This window comes from Felis catus, chromosome A2 (genome assembly GCF_018350175.1).
Source record: "Felis catus isolate Fca126 chromosome A2, F.catus_Fca126_mat1.0, whole genome shotgun sequence".
Taxonomy (NCBI): domain Eukaryota; kingdom Metazoa; phylum Chordata; class Mammalia; order Carnivora; family Felidae; genus Felis; species Felis catus.
The window spans coordinates 7,478,393-7,505,628 of record NC_058369.1 but is presented as its reverse complement, the minus strand read 5'-3'; the positions used below and the strand labels follow the sequence as shown (position 1 = coordinate 7,505,628).

General features: G+C 53.1%; 1 protein-coding gene across 2 annotated transcripts in view; it reads left to right on the top strand.

Annotated features, from left to right (window-relative positions):
• Positions 1 to 272: 272 nt before the first annotated feature.
• Positions 273 to 27,236, top strand: part of OLFM2 (olfactomedin 2) — a 60,271-nt gene continuing 33,307 nt past the window's right edge. Inside the window, exon 1 of one of the 2 annotated variants that reach the window (XM_006928398.5) lies at positions 273 to 418. In XM_006928398.5, the coding sequence (XP_006928460.4) occupies positions 341 to 418 (78 nt within the window). In that variant the 5' untranslated portion in view covers positions 273 to 340. Of the gene's footprint in view, positions 419 to 17,340; positions 17,491 to 27,236 lie in introns of those variants that run through there. The other variant, XM_023245077.2, reaches the window with a different exon arrangement.

Below are 27,236 nucleotides of genomic sequence, written 5' to 3'. Positions count from 1 at the left end.
TCCCCGTGACCCTCCCCCATCGGGCCTAGGGGACTGCGGGGCCTGGTCCCCAGCTCTCCTCCCCAGTGCCAGCTCCTCCCCCTTCCCCGCCCCCAGACCCACGCTGGGTCCGCGCCCGCAGACGAGCTGGGGGCGGGGCGGGGGGCGGAGCCCGCAACAAAGACTAGGAGCGCGCGAGGGGGGGCGGGGGTGGGGCGGAATCCCGGCCGCCGGCGAGGCGGGGGAGGCGGCGGCGAGGGTCGCCCCGGCCGGGCGGGCGGGGTCGCGCGAGGTGGCGGTCCCCGCGCCCAGGCGCCGCTAGCGCGGGCGGGGGGACGGGACGCCGGGCCGGGGGCGCGTCATGTGGCCGCTCACGGTCCCGCCGCCGCCGCCGCCGCTGCTGCTGCTGCTGCTGCTGTGCTCAGGCCTCGCCGGACAGGTAGGGGCCTGGCGGGCAGGTGCAGGCGCGAGGGGCTCCAGGAGGGGAGAGGGTCCGAGCGGGTCCCGGCAGAAACGCGATTTGGGGGCTCCATAAGCCCCCCCGGGGCTGAGAGGGGCGGGGGTCGCAGCGGGGGAGGGGCTGGACGTGCACCCCTGCTTGGGGGGGAAGAGGGGCTTCACATCCAGCCTCAGGCTGAGATGCCTTGGGGGACAGTGTGACCCCAGCTTCAGGGCTCTCAACCTCTCATTGCCCCGGAGCCCACACCCGCCATCTCACTGGGGCTGAGTGGGGTTGCAAGGGCAACTTCAGGGGGCCTTGGGGTGGTGCTTACCCCACACTTCCCCCGTTACGGCAGGAGGTGCCCGAATTCTGCAGCCGCCCCCCCCACTCCTCACCTGAACCCCCAGTGTGGGGAAGGGGGCGGGACTCACGTGTGAGTGACTGACGGGGACGTGTGTGAGGTGTTGGGGGGCTGCTGGGTAAACGTGTGTGTCTGTGTCACGGCTGGGTGTGACTGAGAGTTTGTGGGTTGGGCTGTGCGCGAGTTGGGGGTGTGATGGGAGAGGGTGTTTGTACGTGACGGGGGGTCTGTGTGTGACAGCGGGAGGCTGTGGCCGGAGGGTTGATGTGACTGTGGGAGGCTTGGGAGCCTGTCACCTGGAGTTGTGTGTCCGTGTGACTGGTGTATGGGAGCGAGCGAGGACTGTGTTCATCCCGGCGGTATTTGGGCCACTGAGCTGTGTGCGAAGGTCTGTGTGTGTCCCCACGATTCCGTCCATCTGCCTGGGGGTCGTACAAAATGTGCGTGAGCAGGTGTGTGGCCGTGGAAGAGTCTGGGGTGACAGTGTGCTATTCTGCGCCTTTGAGTGAATCACTGTAAAAGGGGAGAGAAGGGGCGCCTGGGGGGTTCGGTCAGTTGAGCGTCCGGCTTCGGCTCAGGTGATGATCTCGCGGTTGGCGAGTTCGAGCCCCGCGTCGGGCTCTGTGCTGACAGCTCAGAGCCTGGAGCCTGCCTCGGATTCTGTGTCTCCCTCTCTCTCTGCCCCTCCCCCGCTCGTGCTTTGTGTCTCTCTCTCTCTCTCAAAAAAAAAAAAAAAACAAAAAAAAAACCATTAAATTTTTTAAAGGGGAGTGAAGAGCAGGGGGTGTGTGTGCAAACGTGTGCATCCGTGCGTGTGTGCGTGTGCGCGCGCGCTGGTGCCTTGTGCACTCCCTTCATGCTTTCACAGAAAGAAGCAAGCCTTCCTCTCCATAGTACCCCCATCTCTCCGGCAGGTTTGAGGGGCCTTGCAAAATGTGGGGGGGGGGTCCCGGTTTTCTTCGGCTATCGGGAAACCTCGTTCCTCCTCCATCTTGGAGGTGGGAGCCCCCTCAGGTTCTCAGATCTGTAGGAGCTCAGAGGGAAGCCAGAGTCTGAAATAACAATGATAATACAGCTAACGTTTATTAAGTGTTTATTATGTGCCGGGCGCTGTTTCAAGCACACAACCGGAGCGAAGGCGTTGAACCCCCCTGGCACCTCCTAGAGCACGCTAGTACTGCCTCCGTTTTACAGATGGGGAAACTGAGGCACAGAAGAGTGAAGTCATTATGTCGAGCTCAGATAGCTAGGAGTGGCAGAGCCAGGATTGAACCAAGGCAGTCCGGTTCCTGAGCCCACACATTTACCTTCTTGTTAAATAATTCACTCCATGGGTGTAGACAGCGGCTATGTCGAAACTAGAAGAGTTTTTTTTTAAGGTAGAAGCTCCGAGGGAAAATAGTGCTGTACCTTCTCTTTCCTGGTCAAGAGAAGAAAGGACTCAGACCCTTATCCCCACCCCAGGGGGCGTTGTGAAGGGTGGAGGCCAGACTCTAAATAGGATCTTCAGACAACTAGGAAAGGTTGTGGGGTCCCAGGGACCCACATCCTGGCTGGGTACGGAAGCGTGCTCAGTGCCTGGCTTCAGTCCGCACACGGTAGATACTCAATTGATATGTCAGCCAGAGAGAAGTAGAGAGAGACCAAAAGAGGCATAAGGGTGAGAGAATGCTGGTTAAAAATACACCAGGAGTGAAGGTGAATTTGGCTTCCAAGAAGGATCCTGGGGAACCACCACCTCGGGATTCTCCCGCACCCCTGCTAGCCCCTGGGGAACTTTAGATTTCTTGACCTGTCGCCAAGGTCGGCTAGGGGCGCAGGAGAGTGCAGTGAAAGGTGCTTGGGGGGGGGGGGTTAAGTTTACAGACCCCAGAATGGGGAGGGACTAACATGGGGATTCTTGGAGGCGGGGCCAAAGGGGGCTGCGTGGGGGCGGGACCAGACTGGGTTAGGAAGGCGGGGCTAAACGATGGGTGGAGCGGAGCTAGACTGAGGTTATCGGTTGGGGCCGGTGGGGGGGGTCCTGCAGCTGGTTGCAGTGCCTCCAGGCGGCCACCATGGGCACTACAGCGTCATATACTGGTCTCTGCCCCTCGCTGCCCACCCAGCCTGGCGCCCCAGAGAAGGAAGGGCCCTGAAGAATGAATGCTCTGTCCCCTCTCCACCTCCCCCACCATTTCTCCCCATAGCCCCCTTCTCAGTCCCTGATGGCCCCTGGGCTCCATGAATCCAGGCTAGAAATCCTTCATGTGTCCATCCAATCAACAGATAGGAGTAAGCACTGGGGATATAGCCATGGACCAAGTTATCAAATCCCTGCCCTCCTGGAGCTGATCTTGTGACACGAGAGACAGGCAAGAACTGAACAAATATATAATACAGTGTCAACAATGAAATGAATATGTAAAATGCAACTGGCATGAAGAATAATGCATCGGATGAAGGGGATGAAAGAGTGATGGTGTGGGTGGCTATCTGAGCAGGTGTGGTCCAAGATAGTGTCTCTAAGGAGGCGGTACTTGAGGTGACCCCTGAGGGAGGTGAGAGAGGATGCTTTCTGAGTACCCAGGGGAACAGCATTCAAGGCAGACGGAACAGCAAGTATGAAGGCCCTGATGGGAGAACACCCTGGGATGTTTGAGGAGCAGCAAGGAGGCTGGTGTGTCTGGAGAGGAGTAAGTGGAGGGGAAGGGGCAGGGGGAGGTGGTGGTGGTGGTGGTGATGAGGCCAGGGAAGCCAGGAGGGGGCAGACCAAGTGGGAACTTGTGGGCGGTAGACAGGAGTTAAGATGTGACTGTGAGAACAGGAGAATGGCCCCTGTCAGAGGAGCCATCCATCCATCCATCCATCCATCCATCCAGGGTCTGTTCATGTGTTCTGGGTCCGGCCTGTGAATGCTCTGGAGACTACCAGATAGCTTTCCCTGTGAGAAAGAGGCCCACTTCCTAACACCTGGGGAGTCCTCCCTAAGATCTAGCTATATTCTTGGCCACTGTCTGGGTTTGAAGTCATTTCTTCCCCGGGGTCCCCATAGGATGGGAGGGGGGGAGTAGTTCAGTTTGTACTGCAGACCTCAGGGCCTTCGCACTTGCCATTTCCTCTGCCTGTGACACCGTTCCCTCCCTCTCCTTCTGTTTAAATGATACCTCCTCCGAGAGGCCCACCCTGACCAACCATCTAAAATGACCTTCCCGTGGCCCCTCTCTGAGCTGTTACTCCTCTTTTTCTTCATAGCCTGTCACTACCTCTCCACTCATTGTCTGTCTCCCCCTCGAGCGGCAGCTCATCAGGGGCCAGTGGGCTTTGTTGCATCTCCAGTGCCTACAACAGAGCCTGGCACACAGTAGGTGCTCAACAAATATCTGTTAAAATAGAAACTTGAGTGACTGGATGGATGAATGTCCCTCCTCCTCCCACAGGATCTCTTTCTTTCGGAAACAGTGGGACTCTTGTACCAAAGGAGGGGTGAGGGAACAACTATCCCCTCGGGCCATCCTGTATCCATTTCAAGTCAACCACTGCTCTTGGATCGGAGGCATCAGGAAAACCCATCTTCTTTATCTGTGCCTCAAATTCCACCATTATAGGGCACCACTGTTTGGGGTTAACACGCTGTTCTCCTGGGCTCCTTTAGCAAATGGAAATGTCCGGTGCTCGCTTAGGCAGCACATATACTAGAAAATGTAAATGTCCCAGGTAGAAGGCAGCAAAAGGAGGTCTTGAGGGCACTCAGAAAATAAGTGAATTGGACATTTTCTTCCTGGGGAAGAGTGGGGTCAAGCCTGGGCCCAAGATGAAAGAGCTGGGCTGCCACCTAGTGGTGAAATGAGGTTTGTGCAGAGATTCTGTGTCCCCGTGGCCATGGTGAAGGTGTGCAGGCAGATGTCCCGGTGTGTGTAACTGCCCTGGCCAACTGAGGTGTCAGTGCAACTGAGGCACTAGTCTCAGGTGCAGAACTGTAGGGGGTGCCCCCCAAGAAGTCAGAAACCAAGATAAATAATATCTTAAGAAAATCAAAATTGATGTAAAAAAACATCTGTGATACAAAAATGTCAAAGTTGTAAATAAACGTGGGAACTAACCCTGCACTTGAAGGACTCAGCTCTCACTTGTCTCACTCTGCCCTTGGCTCTATAGGAGTTCATCTGGTGTGTGTGTGTCTGTTTCAGAACAACGTCCTTGGCATTGACCAAGCTGGGCATAGGGACATGCGTGTGCCATAATCACATCCGTGGATATGTGTTCACAGTGACTCTTTTCATATGGGCTGACCATGTGCACATGTATGGATTTCTCACGAGCCTGGCATCAGGTGTGGGCCGTGGCTTTGTGTCCCTGCAATTCAGTGTCAGGGCCTTGGAGGCAGTCACTTGCTGTTTTCACGTATTCGTGCACTCACGTGTTCATTTAGAAAGCGTTCATTTGGGGGCGCCTGGGTGGCGCAGTCGGTTGAGCGTCCGACTTCAGCTCAGGTCATGATCTCGCGGTCCGGGAGTTCGAGCCCCGCGTCAGGCTCTGGGCTGATGGGCTCAGAGCCTGAAGCCTGTTTCCGATTCTGTGTCTCCCTCTCTCTCTGCCCCTCCCCCGTTCATGCTCTGTCTCTCTCTGTTCCAAAAATAAATAAAAAACGTTGAAAAAAATTAAAAAAAAAAGAAAGAAAGAAAGCGTTCATTTGGAGTCTTCTGTATTTTGAGCCTCCCACTGGACACCAAGGTCTGGATGATGGTTTGAGCCCTCACGGGGTGGGATGTGGAAGATTTAGCTTCTCTGAAGCTGAGTCTAGCTGTGCTGGGGAGAAGGGAGTTGTGACAGGAGCAGGAGAACTCGTTCCCGTGTTTCGGGAACTCTTGTCCGAGAATGCGGATATGTCTTTGTGCTGAGTGGGAGGCTGGCGTATCGCACAACTTCATCCATCCGCAGCTCAGCCGCAAACCAACGAGAAGCCAGGAAGAACAGAGACGAGTGAGAACAGATTCCATGGAGTCTGTGTGCAGAAGCTTATTTGTGTTGCTTCTGGGAGCCCCCGGAGGCTCTCGGTGCCTGTTGACTCCTACTTTACACGTAGTTCTAGCAACCCCGGACAGCTCGCATCGAAGCCCTGCTTAGCAGACGAGGAGACAGGGAGTCACAGCGTGAGAAGAAAGAAACCAAAAGGCAAAGACAATTGAAGCCATTGGAAGAAATGGCAAATAGCCCCTTGCCTTTTGGGCCCTGAAAAAGTTCGGGTTGTTTCCAAGAAAAATACATGATAAACCTGATTCTTTCTCTTCCTAAAATCTGTATTAATTCCCGTGTGAAAGACACCAGGCGAGCCACTGGGCATGTGGAAGGGTGTGACACAGCCCATTGTGGGGGTAGTTTTCAGGATTAAGGAAGTGTGTGTGTGTGTGTGTGTGTGTGTGTGTGTGTGTGTCTTTCGTTTTTTTTTTTTTTAATTATGGCAAAATACACAGAACATAAAATTTACCGTCTGAGCCATTTTTATGTTACTTAAAAAAATTTTTTTTAGCCTGTTTATTTATTTTGAGAGAGAGAGAGAGCATGAGTGGGGAAGGGGCAGAGAGAGAGGGAGAGAACGAATCCCAAGCAGGCTCCACGCCGTCAGTGCGAGGCCTGCTGTGGGCTTCGATTTCATGAACCCACGATCCATGACTCAAGCCAAAAATCAAGAGCTGGATGGATGCCTGAGCGACTTAGCCACCCAGGCGCCCCTCCGCCATTTTTAAATGTGCGGTCCCCTAGTAGCGTTAGGTCTGTTCACATGGTTGTACGACCGTCCCCACCATCTGTCTTCAGAACTCTTTTCGTCTCCCAAGACTGAAATTCTCCGTCTTAAACAACTCCTCATTTGGGGCGCCTGGGTGGCGCAGTCGGTTAAGCGTCCGACTTCAGCCAGGTCACGATCTCGCGGTCCGTGAGTTCAAGCCCCGCGTCGGGCTCTGGGCTGATGGCTCAGAGCCTGGAGCCTGTTTCCGATTCTGTGTCTCCCTCTCTCTCTGCCCCTCCCCCGTTCATGCTCTGTCTCTCTCTGTCCCAAAAATAAATAAACGTTGAAAAAAAAATTTTTTTAAACAACTCCTCATTCCCCTCTCCCCCAGCCCCTGTGAACCCCCTTCTGCTTCCTGTCTCTATGAATTTGATGACTCTAGGTACTTCATGTAAGTGGAACCAGGAGATATTTGTCTTTTTGTGAATGGCTTCTTTCCTCGTGTCAGACCTCCCTCCTTTTCTAAGGCTGAATGCTGTTCCACTGCATGGATTTATCACATTTGGTCTTGCCGATTGTGCTTCGATAGACATTTGGATTGCTGTTGTGCATAGTGCTGCTGTGACGTCGGGTGCAAATATTTCTTCGAGACCTTGCTTCTAACTCTCGGGTGTGTACCCAGAGGTGGGATTGCTGGCTCATATGATAATAACATGTTTACTTTTCTGAGGAGCGAGAAGTTTCCCACAGCGGCTGCGCCATTTTAAATACCCACCAACAGTGCACGAGGGTTCCGGTCTGTCCACTTCCTCGCCAGTGTTGTCGTCCCCACTTGACTTTTTGACTTCAGCCCATCCTGATGGGCTGTGATGTGACCTCTCATTTTGGCTTTGATTTCCATTTCGTGAAGAGTTAGTGGGGCGCCTGGGTGGCTCAGTCGGTTGATGGTCCATCTTCGGCTCAGGTCATGATCCCACGGTTCGTGGGTTCGGGCCCCGTGTCGGGCTCTGTGCTGACATCTCAGAGCCTGGAGCCTGCTTCGGATTCTGTGTCTCCCTTTCTCTCTCTCCGTCCCTCCCCTGCTCACGATCTGTCTCTACCTCTCAAATATAAAATGAACATTAAAAAAACTTTTTAAAGAGTTAGTGATGTTGGGCTTTTTCTTATGTGTTTATTTTTGTTTGTATAGCTTCCATTTGTCCATTTTTTATGAAAAACTTTTTTTATACTTGGGAGAGAGAGCAGGGCTGGGGCAGAGAAAGAGAGGGAGACAGAGGGTCTGAAGCAGGCTCTGGGCTGAGAGTAGAGAGCCCGATGCAGGGTTCGAACTCAGGAACTTTGAGATCATGACCCGAGCCGAAGTCAGATGCTCAACTGCTCCACCGACTGAGTCACCCAGGGACCCCTCCTTTGCCCATTTTTGAAACCAGGCTGTCTGTTTTTCTTTTGGTTCAGTAAAAGGTTTTAAAGCCAGGAATGAGACGGGGCTGGATTTGTGTGAGGGCCAGAGCCTCTGGCTATCACGCGGAAGACACTGGAGTGGGAGAGTAAAGGCATGAAGACAGGATCACCTCAGGAGCCGACAGGGCCTGAAGCCCACTGGTGGCAGCCAGAGGCCGAGCGGAACCAACACTTGGGCCATGTTGTGCCTCTCGCTGTCTGGGGTCTGAGGTCCTTGACAGGGACAGACGTCTCCTTCCCAGCCACCTCCTGGAGAATTCTGAGCCAGGCGGGAAAGCAGAGATGACGGGAAGGGTGTGGGGCTCTGAGTCTTCCAAGGAGAAGGGGAGACATGTTTCAACACCATTTCCAAACACTTGTCACCGGACCCAACGCTGAAGGCGGGCACAGGCTAGAAGATGGATGCCGTTTGTGTTCTGAGGCATGCAAAGCCGTGTATGTGTGGACGTGAATCCGTGCCTTTCTCAAGGGTGCCTGAGTACCGTGGGGGCCAGGATGGCCTCGACAGAGGGCACGTGGCTGACTGCAAAGGACGCTTAGTTTTGCTTGGTTTGCGTAATTTGCTCTTCTACCGGAACGTTCTATCATGTTTACCTGCTGCACCTCAAACAGGGATGGAACTTATGTTTTCATACTTGATACCTGAATTCATATATTTGAGTATGTTTTCTTTTTATTTTTTAAGTTTATTTATTTTGAGAGAGACAGAGGCAGCGTGAGTGGGGGAGGGGGAGAGGGCGGGAGAGAGAGAGAATCCCAAGCAGGCTCCACGCTGCCAGCACTGAGCCCGATGTGGGGCTCGAATTCAGGAAACCGCAAGATCGTGACCTCAGCCAAAACCAAGAGTCAGACGCTGAACCGACTGAGCCACCCAGGCGCCCCTGAGTAAATTTTCTTCTTGACGGAAATCCTATCTACAGAGCAATACACAAATCACAAAGGTGCAGCTTGATAAACTGTCTTCAAGCGACGTGGTGCTCACCGGCACCAGGTAAAGAACTAGAACTTTTCAAGTGTCCAGAAGTCCCTTCGTGTTCCTTCTGGCTGCCACCTGTTCCCCAAGAGTTACCGCTAAGCTAACGTCTCTCACAATTGCACGGGTTTGGCTAGCTTTATAACCTTTTTTTTTTTTTAATGTTATTTTATTTTTGAGACAGAGAGAACAAGAGAGAGAGAGCAAGAGAGAGAGAGCGTGCACATGAGTGTGAGAGGGGACAGAGAATCCCAAGCAGGCTCCGTGCTAACAGCACAGAGTCCAGATGCGGGGCCCGAACTCACGAACCATGAGACCATGATGTGAGCCGAAGCCGGTCGCTTCACCTACTGAGCCACCCAGGCGCCCCGGCCAGCTTTATAACTTGAAGGCATGAAATATGTAGTTTTGGGGGCCCGGCTTCTTTTGCTTAACATTATGTTTGTAAAGATTCCACATATTACTGTTTTGTTTTCGTTGCCTGTTTTCGTCACTTGATGACATTCTACTATGTGACTCTCCCATGATAGATTCGTTGTACTGTTTCTGGGCATTTGGGCTGGCGAAGTTTCTGGCTGACACGAAAGGTGTGGCTATAAATATTCTGACGCTGTCTTTGGTGAACGCTCATTCGCATTTCCATTGGGTATTAGTAAATACTGATTGACGCATTGAGTCGTTGCAGGGCTGGGTGTCTCCAAGCCTGTGGTCACACTTTTGTTGACCGAACAAGATGTCGCCTAGTTTTATGTATGTTTCTGTTTAAAAAACACCTTGTTTCTTTCTTTTTTAAAATTTTTTAACGTTTTTTATTTATTTTTAAGACAAAGAGAGACAGAGCATGAACGGGGGAGGGGCAGAGAGAGAGGGAGACACAGAATCGGAAGCAGGCTCCAGGCTCTGAGCCGTCAGCCCAGAGCCCGACGCGGGGCTCGAACCCACGGACCGCGAGATCGTGACCTGAGCTGAAGTTGGACGCCCAACTGACTGAGCCACCCAGGCGCCCCACACCTTGTTTCTTATATATTGTTGATTCATTACGTCTGACTTAGGCTCCGGTCACGGGAGCCTCCGGTCATGGTTCGTGAGTTCGGGCCCCGCATCAGGCTCTGCGCTGAGAGTGCAGAGCCTGCTTGGGATTTTCTCTCCCTCTCTCTCTCTCTCTGCCCCTCCCTGCTTGTGTGCATTCTCTCTCTCAAAAATAAATATATACACTTTTTTTTTTTTTAAACAGAGCTAAAACAGGAAGGCAGAGTATGGTCGTATTGGACTTCATTTGGGAACCCGTGTGTTGCTGACTCCATTTTTGCCCCTGTGGGCATGTCCATGAATGACCACCAAAGCCCCAGGAGTATCAATGTGGGGGTTACAAATAAGTTGTCATGAGTTGGTGAGTTTGCCAATATGGAATCTGCAAATGATGAGTCTCAACTGTATACAATGAGGAGAAGAATTGCTGAGTTGTAGGAATGTGTGTGTGTGTGTGTCCAGATTTTGTATCCGTGTCTGTATCTATCTATCCATATCTTACATAAATTAAAATTAAGATATGAGTGGGGCGCCTGGCTGGCTCAGTCAATAGAGCATGTGACTCTTGATCTTGGGGTTGTGGGTTTGAGCCCATGTTGGGTGTACAGATTACTTTAAAAACTCTTTAGAAGAATGGGGCACCTGGGTGGCTCAGTGGGTTAAGCATCCGACTCTTGGTTTCAGCTCAGGTCCTGATCTCATGGTTCATGGGTTTGAGCCCCACGTCGGGCTCTGTGCTGACAGCTCAGAGCCTGGAGCCTGCTTTGGACTCTGGTCTCCCTCTCTCTGCCCCTCTCTGCCCCTCCCCCACTCACACTCTTGTCACTCTTTCAAAAATGAATAAAGATTCAAAAAATCTTTTAAAAAAATTGAGTTTTCTGTTGTATATAAGGATTGCAAATCTCTTCTCCTACTCTGTGGCTTGTTTTTTCATTCTCTTAATGGAGTTTTGATCAATGGGCTTTCTCAACTTTTAATGTTATTTTATTTTAGAGAGAGAGAGAGAGGGAGAGAACGTGCGAGTGGGGGAGGGACAGAGGGAGAGAATCCCAAGCAGGCTCCACGTTCAATGCCAACCGGATATGGGGCAATCCCATGACCCTGGGATCATGACTCAAGCCAAAATCAAGAATTGGACGCCACCCAGGTGCCCCAGAATTTCTTAATTCTAATGTAGTTCAAATAATATTTCCCCTCTTTAAAGTTAGTGCTTGCTAGTGTCCTGTTTTAGAAATCTTTGCCTACCCTCAAAGTAATGAAGATATTCTTCTACATTTTCTTCTAAAAGATTTTGTGTTTACCTTTCACATTTAGATGTACAATCTATACGGAATTGAGTTTTGCACAGGATGTGAGGTAGGGATCAGCATTTATTCTTTCCCCTGTGAATAGACCCAGTTGACCGTGCACCATGTAAACTCTGGAGCTTGACTGTCTGGTGTAGTATCCTGGGGGCCTTTGGGAAATATCTTAGCATCTCAGTGCCTCTGTTTCCTCATTTTAAAAATGGGAATTATAATCCTATCTAGTCTTGTAATCCTGTCTACTTCTACTCAGTGATAGTCTGAGGGCTAAGTGAGTTATGACATGTAAATTCCTGCAAATGATACCTAGTACACGATAAAGTACTCAACAAGCCTTAGCAACCACTGTTAGTGTTTCTGACCGTTGTGAACTCTTCCCCTCCTGAGAATCTTCAGGTGAAGGGAAAAAACATTTCTTTCTGTAGCTCCTGGTCCTGGTGCACTCAACTTGCTCTAATGGTATACCATGGACTGAGAGTCCTATAAACCACAGACATTTATTTCTCACAGTTCTGAAGGCTGGAAGTTCCAGATCAAAGAGCTGGCAGATTTGATGTCTTCTCGTTCTGTCCTTACACGGTGGGAGGGAGAGAGAGCTCTCCGAGTCTCTTCTATAAGGACACCAATTCATTCATGGGGGCCCCACCTCATGACCTAATCAGCTCCCAAAGGCCCCTCTCCAAATACCGTCACATTGGGGGTTAGGTTTCAACATAGGACTTTGGGGCGGGGGACATAACTATTCAACCTGTAGTACTCTCCAACACAGTGCTTAGAGTGAGAATGATGATGGAGAAGAAGGGATACTTTCTGGAGATATTTCTGCATCAAGATCAGGGGGCATTGGTGCTGGTTTGGATGGAGTAGGGAAGGAGAAGGAAGGTTCATGGGGGCACAGACTATACTTTTGGGTTGTTTTAATATTTATTTGTTAATTTTTTTTAAATTTTTTTTTCAACGTTTATTTATTTTTGGGACAGAGAGAGAGCATGAACGGGGGAGGGGCAGAGAGAGAGGGAGACACAGAATCGGAAACAGGCTCCAGGCTCTGAGCCATCAGCCCAGAGCCCGACGTGGGGCTCGAACTCACGGACCACGAGATCGTGACCTGGCTGGAGTCGGACGCTTAACCGACTGCGCCACCCAGGCGCCCCTATTTGTTAATCTTTTTAATGTTTATTTGTTTTTGAAGGAAAAAGAGACAGAGTGTGAGTGGGGGAGGGGCAGAGAGAGACAGAGACAGAGAATCTGAAGCTGGCTTCAGGCTGTCAGCATGGGGTCCGGTGCAGGGCTTGAACCCACAAACTGTGAGCTCATGACCTGAGCCGAAGTCGGACGCTTCACCAACTGAGCCACTCAGGCGCCTCGATAGTTTCTAACTGTGGATCTATTTGGGCCAGGACCAGGGTGAGGCAAGCAAGGAAGCTGGGGCACAAAATTTAAGGACTCATTCTGACATCAGCACAACTGTAGGGCACCTCAGGGAGAGGGCTTGCAGGGGAAATTTAAGAATGCCCTCTTAACAGTTTACATGCCATGAAATCTACCTGTTTCAGTGTGCAATTCGGCGACTTTTTAGTAAATGTGTGGAGTTGTGCAAACGTCACCCCAAGCCAGTTTTAGGACATTTCCGTCACCCCAAAAAGATCCCTCATGCCCATTTGCAGTCCATCCCCCCTCCCACCCCCAGTTCCAGACAGTCACTAATCTAACTTCTGCCTCTGTTGATTCGCCTTTTCTGGACAGTGTGTGTGTAGATGGAACCATACAAAACACGGTTTTTGTATCTGGTTTCTTTCACTTAGCAATATTTTCTTTTTAATTTATTTTAATTAATTTTTTGAGAGAGAGAGAGAGAGAGAGTGCTTGCACTCATGAGCAGGGAGGGACAGAGGGAGAGAGAGAATCTCAAGCAGGCTTCACGCTCAGCACAGTGCCTGATGGAGGGAGCTCGTTCTCACAACCGTGAGATCACGACCTGAACTGAAATCAAGATTGGATGCTTAGCTGGCTGAGCCACCCAGGTGCCCCAGCAAAATATTTTTGAGGCTCATCCACGCTGTAGTGTATATCTGTAGTTTGTTCCTTTTTATTGCTGAGTAACATTCCCTTGTATGGGCGTACCACAATTTTTTAATCCATTCGCTAGTTGATGGGCATTTGGATAGCTTCGTTCACGATGGAAAATACTTGCGTGAATATTCACATACAAGTCTTTCCATGGACGTATGCCCTTATTTCTCTCGGGCAGACGGAATTGTTGGGTCTTATGGTAAGCTTCTGTTTAATGTGTTAAGAGACTGCTAAATTGTTTCTCAAAGTGGTCGTAACATTTTATATTCCCACTAGCAATGGGTTCCCATTTCTCCACATCATCACCAGCACTGCCTGTCTTTCTGATTGAGTTTTTGCTGGTGGGTGTCGTGCAGTTAGTTCTGTGAGAGACAAATGGAAATGCCCACGAAGCTGATGGGCAGAGGGGTCTGAACTCCAGTTGGAGAGCTGAGCTGTAGATATACCTTTGGGAGCCTCAGCCACGGGTTCATTTAGTCAGTCAGTCAACAACATTTTTTTGAGCACCTGCTATACACGTGCCAAGCACTATTCTAAGCCCTGGGGTTTCGTTGTGAAAAATACAGGCACGTAGGTGCCCTTGTGAAGTTGAAAGTCTTATGGACAAGACAGATCATAACAAAAGTAACGTCCCGTGGTGATCAGTGCTGTTCAAGAAAATAGAGCAGAGTAAGGGACAGAGAGTGGTGTGGACTCATATCATCAATGAGGTGGCCAGGGACGGTCTTTTCAGAGTGGCCGTGTCACTCAGAGTTCAGTGAGGGAAACGAAGCACTCTAGGTGTTTTCAAAAGAGGAAATTCAATACAGGGAATTGGTTAAGTGTAAGATGGAAGAGTTGAGAAGCCGAACTGATGGGATGATCAGGGAATCCAGCAATAAGCCACAGCACAAGGCTGCTTAAGGGACCCGATAAATGGGTGTTGTGGTGAGGAAGGAGCTCTTGTGTGGTTGTGGGACCATGGAGGGGGTGTGGCCACTGTAAGAACACACCACAACCCCAAGCAGAAAGAGAGGGGAGAAATACCTTGGCCTCTCCCCTCCTCCCTCCCCTCCAGTCTCCTTTCAGTGCCTCCCTTTGGGTGAACCTAACAGGAAACCAGTGTGCAAGGGAACCTGGGAAATGTAGTTCTCTGGAGAAAGGTAGGGCATGGCTCTGACCCACAGAATAATAAAGCAGAGATATAAATGAAGTAAAGAGGCAGCTATATGCGTATCTGTGGTAATAACGTTCTGGGTAAAGTAGAGAGCAAGCAGGGCACAGCAGGTACAAAGGTCCTGAGGTGGGAGTATGCCAGATAGAACCAAGACTTTGCGAGTGGGGGGTGATGATCCAGGCCCAGTATACAGAATGAGAGGAGTGGGGACCCAGGACAAGACCCCGTGAGTTGCAGACATTTAGGGAGAAGGCAGGAGACAGAGAGGTGGGGGCAGAACTAGGAAATAATAAAGTGTCTCCGAAATCAAAAGAGAAATTACTTTTAAGAAAGAGGGAATGATCCGTGAAGACTAACCTGTGAGACTAAATGAGGCTGTGGGACTGGCAAATCGGAAGGCCGCCGCTGCCTTCAGTGAAAGGAGTTTGGAAACATTCAGGAGGTAGGAGGTGAGGGAGTGGAGGCAGCAGATGCAGATGGGAGTGTAGACCACTCCCTGGAGAAGCTTGACAGCAAGGAGCTAGGGTAGTTTCCCACAGTACCCATGGTGAGAGAGTGAGAGGGTTATCAGTGGGTTCCAAATCCTCTAAGCTGGGAGACCTTGGAGCCCAGTGGTTTTGGAGTCTGAAATCAGACACACCTGGGTTCAAACTCTGGGCCCCCTATTTACCTGCTGGGTCACCTTGAGCTGGTCCCCTCTCCTCTCTGAGCCCAGTTTCCTCACCTGCAAATAGGGAGGTTGCAGCCGGTGCTCAGCCAGCACATTTGCAAAGCGTTCAGCACTTGTAAATGTGAGCTGTAGTACAAGGAGGCAAGGACACATCTCATTTTTTAGAGCTTATCATCAGTCGCAAATAATAACAATGGCAGCGACTGCTTATGAAACACCATGTCCCAGACACCCTGCAAAGTACTTTAGAAGCCCGTCTTCCCCCTCCGGACCCCACTTTCCTGCAGCTGGCTCTCCTCCAACCACACTGGCCTGTTCCTTGAATACTTGTGTTCCTGCCCCAGGGCCTTTGCACTTGCTGTTCTTGTCTGGCACTCTTCCCTCGGATATCCCAATGGCTCCCTCCCTCACCTTCTTCAAGTTTCTGCCCAAGTGTCACTCCGCAACCCTCCTGGCTAAAGTTTACTCTCCTATTTGGTCTGGATGCCCCTTCCTCCCCATAGCCTATATATTTTACTTTCCCCTCTCCTATCTCGTCAGTCTCACCCCATGTAAAGTTCAGCAGCTCCACAAAGACGGGCATTTTTTATCTGTTGTTCACAGTGCCTTGCACATAGTAGATGTTCAATAAATCTTTCACTTGACTCTCAGGACACCCTAGCCCTTTACCACCACCCACATTGCAGGTGAGGAAACTGAGGCGGAGAGGTCTTTGCTGGAGGTCACAGAGGGTCAGCACCTGCCTCTCCGTGTTAAGCTCAGAAAGAAGGGCAGTTCAAGCCCCCTACCCCCTTGCTCAGCGCTTGTCCCTCGGCGAGCCCTCGGCGAGCGGCCACGGCCGGGAAAGGCCTGAGTCATCGCCGCCTCCAGACGGCGGCGGCCGCGGGCTGCGGGCGACGGCGGCGGTGGCGGTGGCGGCGGCCGGGGCGGCGGCGCGAGGTGATGCGGGGACGCCGGGAGGGGGCGTGAGCGCAGGGAAAACAGAGGAAATTAAAACCCGCCGGGCGCTCCTCGCGGCCGCCTCGCCACCCCCGCGGCAGGCTGGTGCGTGGGCGGGTGGGGGCGGCTCTGCACTCCCCCACCGCGGAGGGGGCGCACCCCCGAGCCCCGGGGCCGCGAGGCAGGTGCGAAGTCTCAGTTCCCCGCCCCCACCCGAGTTCAAGTTGCGAGCGGAGACCCGCCGGGGACTTGCCTGCACGGGGCCGGCTCCTCGCTCTCAGCCGCCCCGGGTTACGATGCCGCCCCTCGGTGCGGGGGGGAAATCCTCCCGCTGCCGGGGTGACCCCCACCCCCGCCACCACTGCCGCACCTCCATCCCAGCATTCGCGTCTACCGGCTCCGGACCCGCCACTCTGGGCTTCCCTGGTCCCGAAAGCCCCGAGGGGTCCCCAGAGTGGTACCGGGGGAGCCCCTTCCCCTGGAGCGAGGAGACCCTGGGCTGCCCGTTCACGGGCGCGCCCTAGTCTCGCCCCCACGGGCCCCCGACGCCTGCACTCCCGGGTCCCAGCGAGCCGGGGTCGGCGTCCTCACCGTAGGAGGGTGGGGACTTGTGACTCCGGCCCCCTGCCAGCCTCTGGGGGGGGGGGGCAGGGCGCTGGTGGGGGCCGCGCGCTGAGCCCCGGAGGGGTGCGTGGGGGCCGAGGGCTCGGAAAGGGGCGGTGCGCCCAGGGTGGCCCCGGAGTGCCTCGGGGGGCGGCTGGGGGGGGGCGGGGGGCGGGAACACCGCTGGGGGGCGGGGCTGGGAATGCCGCGGCGGTGGGGGTGGGGCAGGTGGGGAACGCCGCCGCGGGGGGCCCCCTCCCGCCGCGGGGCGGGAAGGGGGGGGGCGGGAGCGGTCCCGGCGGGGCGGCGGCGCGGCCTGGGGAGGGCGGGGGGTGGTGGGGGGGAAGTCTGGGCGCCCCCCGCCCCCGCCGGGCTCCGGGCAGGAGCCGTGTGACGTCACGGCGGCTGGAAGTGCCCGGCGCGGAGGCGCGGGAGGGGGTGGGGGGGGGGGTGGCCGAGCCGGCGCTTTATAAGCGGAGCCCGCCAGGCGCGCGGAGCCGCAGCCCGCGTCCCCGAGCCCCCCGGCCGGCCCCGGCCCCGGCCCCCCAGCTCGCGCTCGCGCCTCCGGGGCGGCTGGGCGGCGAGGGACGGAGCGCCAGGCGGCGGGCCGGAGAAGGGACGCGCGGCGGGCGGCCGCGGGGCATGAGGCGGGGGCGCGATGTCGGTGCCGCTGCTCAAGATCGGGGCCGTGCTGAGCACCATGGCCATGGTCACCAACTGGATGTCGCAGACGCTGCCCTCGCTCGTGGGGCTCAACGGCACCGTGTCCCGCGCGGGCGCCTCCGAGAAAATCGTGAGTGGCCGCCGCGCGGGGGGCGCTCCCGGGGGGGCGTGGTGCCCGCGCCGCCGCCGCCGCCGCCGCGGCCGCCGCCGCAGCCCCCGGGGGCCCCCGCCCCCCCCACCCCCAGCTTCCTTGCGCGCCCGGCCGGGGGCGCCCTCCCGGGGGGGCTGGGGGCGGGACGCGGAGAAGCCCCGGGACCCCCAGCCGCCTCCGCGCCGCTTAGTCTTGTTATTATTATGACCGCTTCCCATTAGCAGTGAGCAGTGTCCGAGCGCCAACGGTGTGCCGGGCTCGCTCGGCCCGGGGCGGAGGCGGCGAGGGCTGCGGAACCGAGCCCGGTCCGGCCGAGTGGGGCGGAGCGGGAGCGGAGGTTCCGGGGGCCCGGGAGGGACCTTGCCTCTGAATGCGGGAGCCGCGGGCTCTCCGGGTGTCTCCACCTTCCGGATCTCTCCACCTTCCGGATCTCTGCCTGTCTGTGCATCTCTGAGTCGTCCCGTCTCCCTCTCTGTCTTTTTCTGCCTCTCTCTGTCCATTCTTTTGCCTCTGGTTTGCCTCTCTCTGTCTCTCCCTGTCTGTGTCTATCTCTGTTGCGCTGTCTCTGACTTTGTACCTATCTCTTTTTTTTTCTTTTTCTCTCCCCCGCACCCCCGCCACCCCGCATCTCCTTTCTGGTTACCTGCTTCACCATGTGCTGAATATTTATCCCCAGAACTCGCACTCTCTAGGAGGCAGACGGGTCTCAGACTTGGGGGGGCGCCGGAGCGAAGGCTGACAGTGCCCCAGAAGCACGGGACTGCCCCTTCCCTCATCCCATTCTATCCTCCTCTGTCCCCTTCATCCTCCAGCTTCCCTGGCCACAGAGCTTTTGGGAGGGGTGGGTGGCAGGGAGACTCCATCGTGATCACTCCCGGTGTTCCTGGTGACCTGGGGAGAGGGGTCAGCCTCCGCTACAAACTTCCCTCAGCCTCGTCCAGACTTGGTCCTCCCCTCCCATCTCTTCCCCTCTTCAGTCTGTTTGCGGGACCCCTCCCAGTAGGTGGGACTGGGATGCATGGAGCTCCCTCTCCTGCTCACTGTTTCCTTAACTTCGCCAGCTCCCCCGTTCAGCCCCCAGTGGCCTCCACACCACGTCCTTCTTTCCCCTTGTGGAAAAGAAAAGAAGTCTTTGCTCCCAAGGGTTGAAGGCAAGTGGAGATCGGGGTGCCGTGCCCTATGCCCAGGCTGTGCCCAGCTCCTGGGGGGGGGGGGAGGGTGCAGTGGCACCAGGCTTGGCACCGGTGAGGGCTTTCAGTCCGAATCCTCGGAACTGAAGCCAGCGTGTGAAAGTGTCTTTCTGCGTGTGTCTCACATTGAGGGATATTATGTGAGTATATCCTGGAGCGTCTTATCCAGGCCTGAGTTTTGGTGTGTGAACAGTGCTGTGTGCGAATTGAGGGAGGAAGTTTATGAGCTTTGCCAGCGTGAAGGTCCACGTGGATCTTCCTGTGTGTGTGGAGGTGTGTCCCAGAATGCGTGTGAGTGTGTCCCTGAGTGAGTGTGTCTGGGTGTGGATGTGCCTAAGTGTGTGTCTGCAGTCTGTGTCCCAGACTCTGGGTTGCGTGTGCCCATGCGAGTTTGGACACGTGAGTCTGTGACAGCTCTCTTGCTCTTGCCTTCTGAGGGGGAAGAGAGGTGGTGTCTCATTGAAATCAGAAACCAGATTCCCCTCCTCCACCTTCAGAGAACATGAGTCTGTGTGAACGTGTGCGTGTAACATGGGCAGCATCCGGTGTGTGGGGAATGTGTGTGTAAGTGTGGAAGACTATGTCTCTAAGTTACGATTTTGTGTATTGCATGTGTCTGTGCACCTGTAAGTGTAGACACGTGTGTCTTTAGAAGTGTGTGCACATATGTGGAAGCGTGTACCTATGAACGGTGTTCGTGCCTGCCTTGTATGCCTGTGGGTGGATTCCCGTGTGAACCGTGTGTTTTCTGTAAGTGTGTGTGTGTGTGTGTGTGTGCACACGTGTACCCAAATAGACCTGGTCTCCATTCTGGCCCGTCTATAGCTAATGGGACCACAATCCACTGCTTCCGTGAAATCACCTGCTGAAAGGTAGTGTTTCCTCCCTCCACGATCCCCTCTCATCGTCCCTCAGTCTCACTAAGCCTTGCCGCAAGCGCTCTGTGGAGTGAGGTGCCGGGGGACTTAGGGGAGGACCGGGGAGGGCACGGTCACCTGAGAGCACTCTGGAAAGCATCCTGGGAGTCTGGTAGACTGAGGTTGGAATCCACTCTCAGCCTTCTTGTTCTATGACTTGCTCGTGACTCTGGGCGCCCGTGACTTCACCACTCGGAGCTGCGGTATCCCAGATATAAAATGGGAATGATAATTCCTACCTGACAGGACTGTTGACAGATCTACAGTCCAGCTCGCCACCCATCCATCCTTCCATCTGTTTCTTCTTCATCCATCCATCCATCCATTTTGTTTATTCAGCAAAACTATTGATTGCCTCCTCTATGTCAAGCATGTTTATGCCTAAAAGCCCCAGGTCAGTGGCTGACAGAGTAGATAATCAGTTAGTGATAGGACTCTAAGTCAAACACATCTGGGTTCGAATTCTGGCCCTGGGCTTTACTACCAGTATGCCCTTGGGGGAAATTATTTAATCTCTCTAATCTTCAATATCCTCATTAGTCAAGGAGAATCTTAGAGTCCCCATTAGACCCTAGGATCCATGAGGACCCACGGACGACATCATTAGTGAACCCTAAGGCCCGATGCACAGTAGGCCTACGATAAGTATTTGTCAAGTGACTGAACCAACAATCACATCTTCGTTAGGATTCATGGATTCCACCTTCAAATGGACACAAATGGCTGGGTGCATGGTAGGTGTTCAGTAAGGAGGAGTTGCTTGTCGTTGTAGCCAAGCACATTGGAGGCACAGGATAAATATTTGTCAGGTGTCTAGATCAAGAATCCACCCTCCTAAGGACTGAGGGGAACATTTGAGATGCTCCATGAGAAGGAGTTGTAGAAAAGTGTAGACCACCAACATGGTTTAACTGAACCCAGGTAGCGAAATCCCCAGTCGTAAGGCAGAAGATTGGATGCTGATTTTGACTTGATAAAGGGCCTCAGTGGTGAGGTGGGGGTGAGCCCAGACCCTCTGGCCATTCTCATCTCGGGCTCCCCCTCCCCGATTCGTTCTGGAGAGGCAGCTTAGCATTCTTTTTAAGAATTCTAAGGGTGCTGTTCCAGGCCATTTCTGGAAGGATGCAGGGAGGAAGCTGCCACCACCACTACTCCCTTTGGCCATCTCTCAGCCATAAACCATCCCCGTGGGATGGGAGCCTTCAGCGGAATGACTTCTCACCTGGGGGTTGTAAATCCAGAACCAGACTAAGAACTGTCAGCCCCTTGCCAGCGGCTGCTGTCATTACTGCACCCGAAGACAGTTACCTGGATCTTCTATGTTATGTCCTTGCCCATCCACTCACCGCTCTTTAAGGGCTGGAAAAAGGAAGGGGAGAGAAGAGTTGTTCTGTGTGGGGAAGACCCTTTTCCCCATGGGAGGAATGGGGAGGGTCTAAGCAGCCATCCGCAAGAGGCTCTTTGAGGACTTCCTGCCAAGAACCAAAGCTCAGAATGCGTGTCTTTCCTTGACAGTTTCCCGTGGGGGTGGGGAGTGGGGGGAAGGCCCCAGATACTTTGTATCAGTCAGGACAGGTCAAGTTACACTGTGGTAACAAGCAGCTGCAGTTCTCAGTGGTTTGATACAACATAGATGTATTTCTCCCTGGCACTATGTATCCATGGTTGGCTGGAGAACTTTGTCCATAGTAGTCATTCAGGGACCTGGGACGTTGGAGGCTCTGTGGCGACATGATCATTGAAACAGAAAAAGGTAGGCGCAGCAAGCCCCCATCAGGTCTTAAAGCTCTACCCTGGAATGTTACTTTTGCTCACATTTCATTGGTCAACACAGGTGACATGCCTAACTTCAAAGAGGGTGGGAAGTGTGGTCCTACCATGACCAGAACAGAGAGGAGTAGGCAGATATTTGTGAACAGCCATAAATAGTACCCCAGCCTGCTCATCCTTCCCCCCTCTTATCCTAAGTAACAAGAATTCTTAGAGGGTACCTCCATTGGTTCGTTCGCCCATTTATTTAACAAATACTTACTGAGCATGTACAATGTGCTAGGCACTATTCTAGGTGCCTGGGATATAACAGTGAACAAAACAGACAGATATCCTTGTCCTCAGGGCACTGGCATTCTAGAGCAGGGACAGGGAGAAATAAATAAGTATATAGATAAATCTTTATTTTAGATGGTGATACATGTACTATGAAGAAGCATAGAGCAGTATAGGGGGAGTGGAGTGTGATAGGGGATTATTGTAGATGGAGTGACCTTTCTGAGTGGGTGGCAGTTGAGCAAAGATCTGAAGAAATTGTGAGAGGGCTCGTATCTAAAGAAAGAGAGTTACAAGTAGAGGGAAGAGCAAGTGCAAAGGCCCTGGGGTGGGCATATGCCTGACATGTTGGAGAAACTGAGGAAACCAGTGGCCGAAGCAGAGTGAGCTAAAGGGGAGATGAGGGCAGGGAGGTGGGGAGATGGAGGCGGTGTAGGGTGGGGAGGGCAGGGAAGTGGGGGAGCCTTGTAGGGATTTTACATTTCACTTGTAACTCCTCATGCTTTCCTCTCCTCTGTTGTGCTTTTAACTTTCTAATATACTCCACATACTTGACTTTTTTATCTTGTTGTCTGGCTCACTGCCCCCCCCCCCATAATGTCAGCTCCCCAAGGGCAGGGATTTTTTTAATTAATTTTTAAAAAATTTTTATTAACTGTTGAGGTGACTGGGAGGCTCAGTTGGCTAAGCATCTGACTTCGACTCAGGTCATGATCTCACAGTTCGTGAGTTCGAGCTCCACCTCCAGTGCTGGCAGCTTAGATCCTGGAGGCTGCTTCAGATTCTCTCTCTCTCTCTCTCTCTCTCTCTCTCTCTCTCTCTCTCTCTCAAAAATAAATAAACATTAAAACAATTTTTAATTTTTGTTAACTGTCGTAGCCCTGGTGCCCTGCATAGAGTCTAACAGCAGTAGATATTCAATAAATGGGATCCCAGGGAGAGTTCTGAGCAGAAGAGGGACAGGCCTTGGCTCAGGTGTTCAGTTTCCCTCTGGCCCCTGGGAAGAGGGAAGACTACGGGGGATGAAGGCAGGAGCCAGAAGACTGGGGAGCAGGCCACTGCACTGGTCCAGGTGAGTGATGATGGGGACTGGACCAGGATAGGGGCCAGTGGGGTGGAGAAACGTAGGCATATTGTGGATTTGGCCCCCACCTCCCATATTTACCTGCTCCTAAACTGTGGACTTCCAATTTCTGCTCAAACGCTTCGGAGTGTGAGGGAATATTTATTGAGCTCCTACTTTGCGCTGGGAAGGGTCCCAGACTATGGGATGTAGAGATGAATAACATCTCTGGCTTCAATCAGTTTGCAGCCTCCTCAGTACTTGTGACACAACATGGTCTGTGTGGTGAGAAGACTATTTCTGGAATGTTATGGGGGTTGCAGAGGAGGGCACTGAAACCAGCCAGGGTGTGCAATGGAGCTATTCTGGAGGTGGTGATACTCAAATCGAGTCTTACAGTTGAGAAGGAATTGGCCAGGTGAAGACAGAGCGAGAAGGAACAGCATGAACAAAGTCTTAGAGGTCATGGGCGTCCTGGTGAGCAGGGAGAGACCAAGGAGTTCAGAGTTCCTGGAGACAAATGTGCCAGGTTGGGAGGAGTGTGGCCAGAAGGGTCCATGTCACAAAGGGAAGGAAGGGATATCTGGAGGGGGTTAGAGCAGAAAAGGTGTACGAAGTTGCCTGTTTCACTTCTAAAAAGACCCGTAATCATTAGAAAATCCTTCTAGATTGTGTGTGTGAAATTTGCCTCCTCTGAACTTTTGCCCACCTCACTGGAACCAAATCTAAACCGCTTCCCCTGGTCGAACTTATTAAGCCTCAGTTTCTTCATCCATAAAATGGGGATAATGGTGGAATGTTCCATATAACGCTGTGCTCAGTAGGGTACCTGACATACGGAAGGTGCCTATAAAGGTTGGTTATTGTAATGATTATCGCTAGTATTACAAGACCACACCTTCCTGAGTCAGGTCTTGGACCACTCCTCCATCCCTCTTGTGTTCCTGCCTCTGGAACTTTGCATTTGCTGTGCCACCCTCCGGGAACCTCCTCTAGCCTGCTCAGGTCCGGGCTCAAATGTCACCTCCTCAGAGAGACCTCCTTTGACCACCCCAGCTAAAATGTCCCCACACTGCTATTTGGACCTGTTCTATTTTCTGCCCAGCACTCATAATTATCTGAAATCATCTTGGTAATTGTTTGCCACCAACAGAATAGAAGTGCCATGCAAGCACTTTGTTCCTTTTGTTTATCACTGGGATCTTCTCATTTAGGGCTGTAGGTACTTCCTGAATGGTCTCCGTTCTTTCTGCCCCCGTGGGACAGCCCCCCTTTCTGCCCCCTTCTTCATCCTGATGACACCTCTGAACTTTGATGACTATTTCTGTGATTCCTGAGTCTTTTCCAGTGGATCGGAAGCATCTGTTTCTTAAAGCTTCTTTTCATGTGTCCTTGTTTCTCAATCCTTCTCTGTTTGGATGGATGTCCAATGAATGTGCACTTTGCCAACTTCCCACATAAAGATATGGGGTAGTCTTGCCACCAGAGAGCACAGTCATTCCCAACCAGCAATCACTGAGTCCCTCTCTATGCCAAGTCCTGTGCGGGGGGTGGGGGGGCTGGGAATAGAGCAATGAACAAGGGAGACTGTCGCTTCCCTCTTAAAACTTCATAGGGAGACATTGTGAATGTGGAAGTGGTGCAAATGGCTGTGTAATCACAGTTTGTTACGGGTCATGAAGGAGAAGATATGGAGCCATGAAGGCATGTAATTGGGAAGGGGTGGTCAGGGAAGGCTTCTCTGAAGAGGTGACATTTGCCCTGAGACATGAAGGATGAGTAAGAGTTGGGCAGAGACAAAGCTGGTAAGGTGGAGGGAGAGAGGCCAAGAGAACAGGGTGTGTGAAGGTGTCGGGGTGGGGACGGTAAGTGGTGTGTCTGAGGATGTGGTGACATAGGTAGAAGCCTTAGCCCACTAGGTGTTCCTGACCACCGCCCTAGACCCGGTCTACCTGGGTCTGACGCCAACGTAAGAAATGGTTTGAGGTGCAGCCTTTGCCTATCCCGTCAGCACCATGGACAGCCACTAAGGGAGGGTGGTCTAGGCCTTGGGGCCACTTGAGTGTGGCTAAAATAGTCTTCTTCTTCCAGAGGGATGCTCTGGTTTCTGCCTCTTGGTGTCTTTCGTGCCCCCAGCATCATTCTCCCCTCTGACTCTGGGCAGCTGACGCCTTTGTGAAGCAACAGTGGGGAGCAGTCCCAAGGCTGGGCAAGGAAGAAAAGCAGCCATCTGGGGGAGGTCCGGGCGCTTTAAGAGAGTTTGATGTGGGGTTGGGTCTGTCTGTGTGTGGGAGTAAAGATGCTACCACCTATGGGGGCAGGCTGGTTCCCGATCTTGTTTTTTTTTTTTAATTTTTTTAAACTCATTTTTAGTTTATTTATTTATTCTGAGAGAGAGAGCAAGAGCCAGGGAGAGGCAGAGAGAGAGCGCGAGAGAGGGTCCCGAGCTGTCAGCTTGATCTCACGAAGCATGAGATCGTGACCTGAGCCGAAACCAAGAGTCGGACGCTTGACCAACTGAGCCACCCAGGCACCTCTGATGCTTCATTGCTGTTAAATTCTGTCTTTTGAGTCTCTGCTTCTGCATTCTCTTTCTTGTATCTTTGTCTTATTAACTGTATTCCCCTCTCTCTGTCTTAACTGTGTATTTACAACACATGGTTGCCATTCAGGAAATGTTTGTTGAGTGGATGTTGGCGATTACCTCTGTCTGCCTGTGTCTCTTTGTCATACTCTGTCTTCTCTCTATGTTTCTGTCGGTCTCTAAGTTCTCTCTGTGTGTCTCTGTCTTTGTCTCTGTGTGTTTCTTTGGTCTCTGATTCTGCCATCTCTGTCTCTTGGCGTCTCTGTCTCTATATCTCTTTCATCCCCATCTCTAGGTCTGTATCTCTCTGTCTGCCTCTGTTTCTCTCTCTCTGGAATCCCATTTCTATATCACCATAGTTGCTGTATCACAATCCAGGACTCTGACAGGGGGTGGGGAAGAGACCAGGATTCTCAGACCTGAGAAGGTTATTGAGACAGGACAGAACCAGAACGAGTGTTGGGTGCGTTCAGGATTCAGTGAGTGGGACAGGATGAGCCAGACCAGCACGAGCCCTTGAAGGCCCCAGAGGGGGCCCGGGGTGTCTGGACCCCTGGGGGGGGGGGTGGTGGGGATTGGAGCCAAGCTTTAATGGGAGTCCAGGGTGGGCTGTGGGTGGGTGCCCAAGCTCCAGGTGAGCCCCTTTCCTCCACCTCCTATTCGTACTCCCCCGCTGCCACCTAGGAGGGCCTCCCTCTAGGACCCAGCCATCAGGCCCCAGCGCTGGCTCCAAGATGGAACAGCTGTCTGGGCTGCAGCTGCGGAAGCTCGTTTTGAACAAGGGAGATGATTGCAGGGGTGATTGGGGGAGGGAGAGAGAAGGGGAGGGTGGCAAGGGCCAAAGAGGAATCAGGCTTGATTGTTCCTGCTGCTGCAGCGGGTACTTTGCCCAAGAGATGGGCAGACCAGGCACGGCAGAAAAAGGCAGAGGGAGGTCTGTCTGCCCAGCCACGGTCCATCTGTCCCCACTTCTGGTCTCCCTGTCGTGAAGTTTCTCCGTCTTCCTGCATTTCAGAGCCTGCCACCCGGCCCTGAGGGTGTTGTTTCAATCTCCCCTTTGCCTGTTGCCCTACCTCCCGCCCCGTGTTTCAGTTTTCTCATCTCTCTCTGCCCGTATCTCCCTGTCTCTCCGCCCGCCACTCCGCCTGGATCTCTGTGTCTCTCTCCGAGCCTCCCCGCCCGTCCCTTGGTGCAGCTGTCATTGTCAGAAGCACGACTAGGGTTCAAGCAGCCCTGTGGATTGCTCTTTCTTTTCTGGTCGTTTCTGCAATACTCAGGGGCTGGAGACAAATAGAGACGGAAAATTCCCAGGAAATGATGGGATCGTGTCCTTCAATAAAGGGATATTTACAAAGATATCTCAATTAGGACTAATTAATTAAATGAGCCACTTCCCCTGCCCTCTCCCCCACCCTGTGGTCCCGAAGCCTCCTGGGAGAGAACCAGCCAATGCGTAGATGGCAGATTCTGGTGCTCAGGCGGTGTCTCAATGTTTAATTTATAACAGCCTTCTCCCCGCCGCCCCATCAATCCATCCGGAAGGGCAAGGTGGCCACGAGTGTGTAGACTCAGGGGCAGAGGCTGGAGACCTGCCAGCTTCCCTGGAGCCTGCTGGGGCGTGTGCCTGTCGGTTGGAGACCCACATGTCGTGTGTGGCACAGTATGTTCGAACGTGACAGGGAATGTCTTCATGGCAGGTATGCCCCTTTGTATAAGGAGAATCGGATGGCTGCTGGTTTTGTCGGGAGCCCATGGGGCATGCTGGAGCAGGTCAGAATGTGTCTCCCACATGGGACTGTCCGAGCATAGCGCGTCTGAGCGTGTCGGGGTGCAACAGGGGCGTGTGGAGCACAACAGAGGATGTGGCCCATGACAGGACCTGCCATAACATGGCTCATGTCCTGTGCTATGAAGGTCTGCACTTA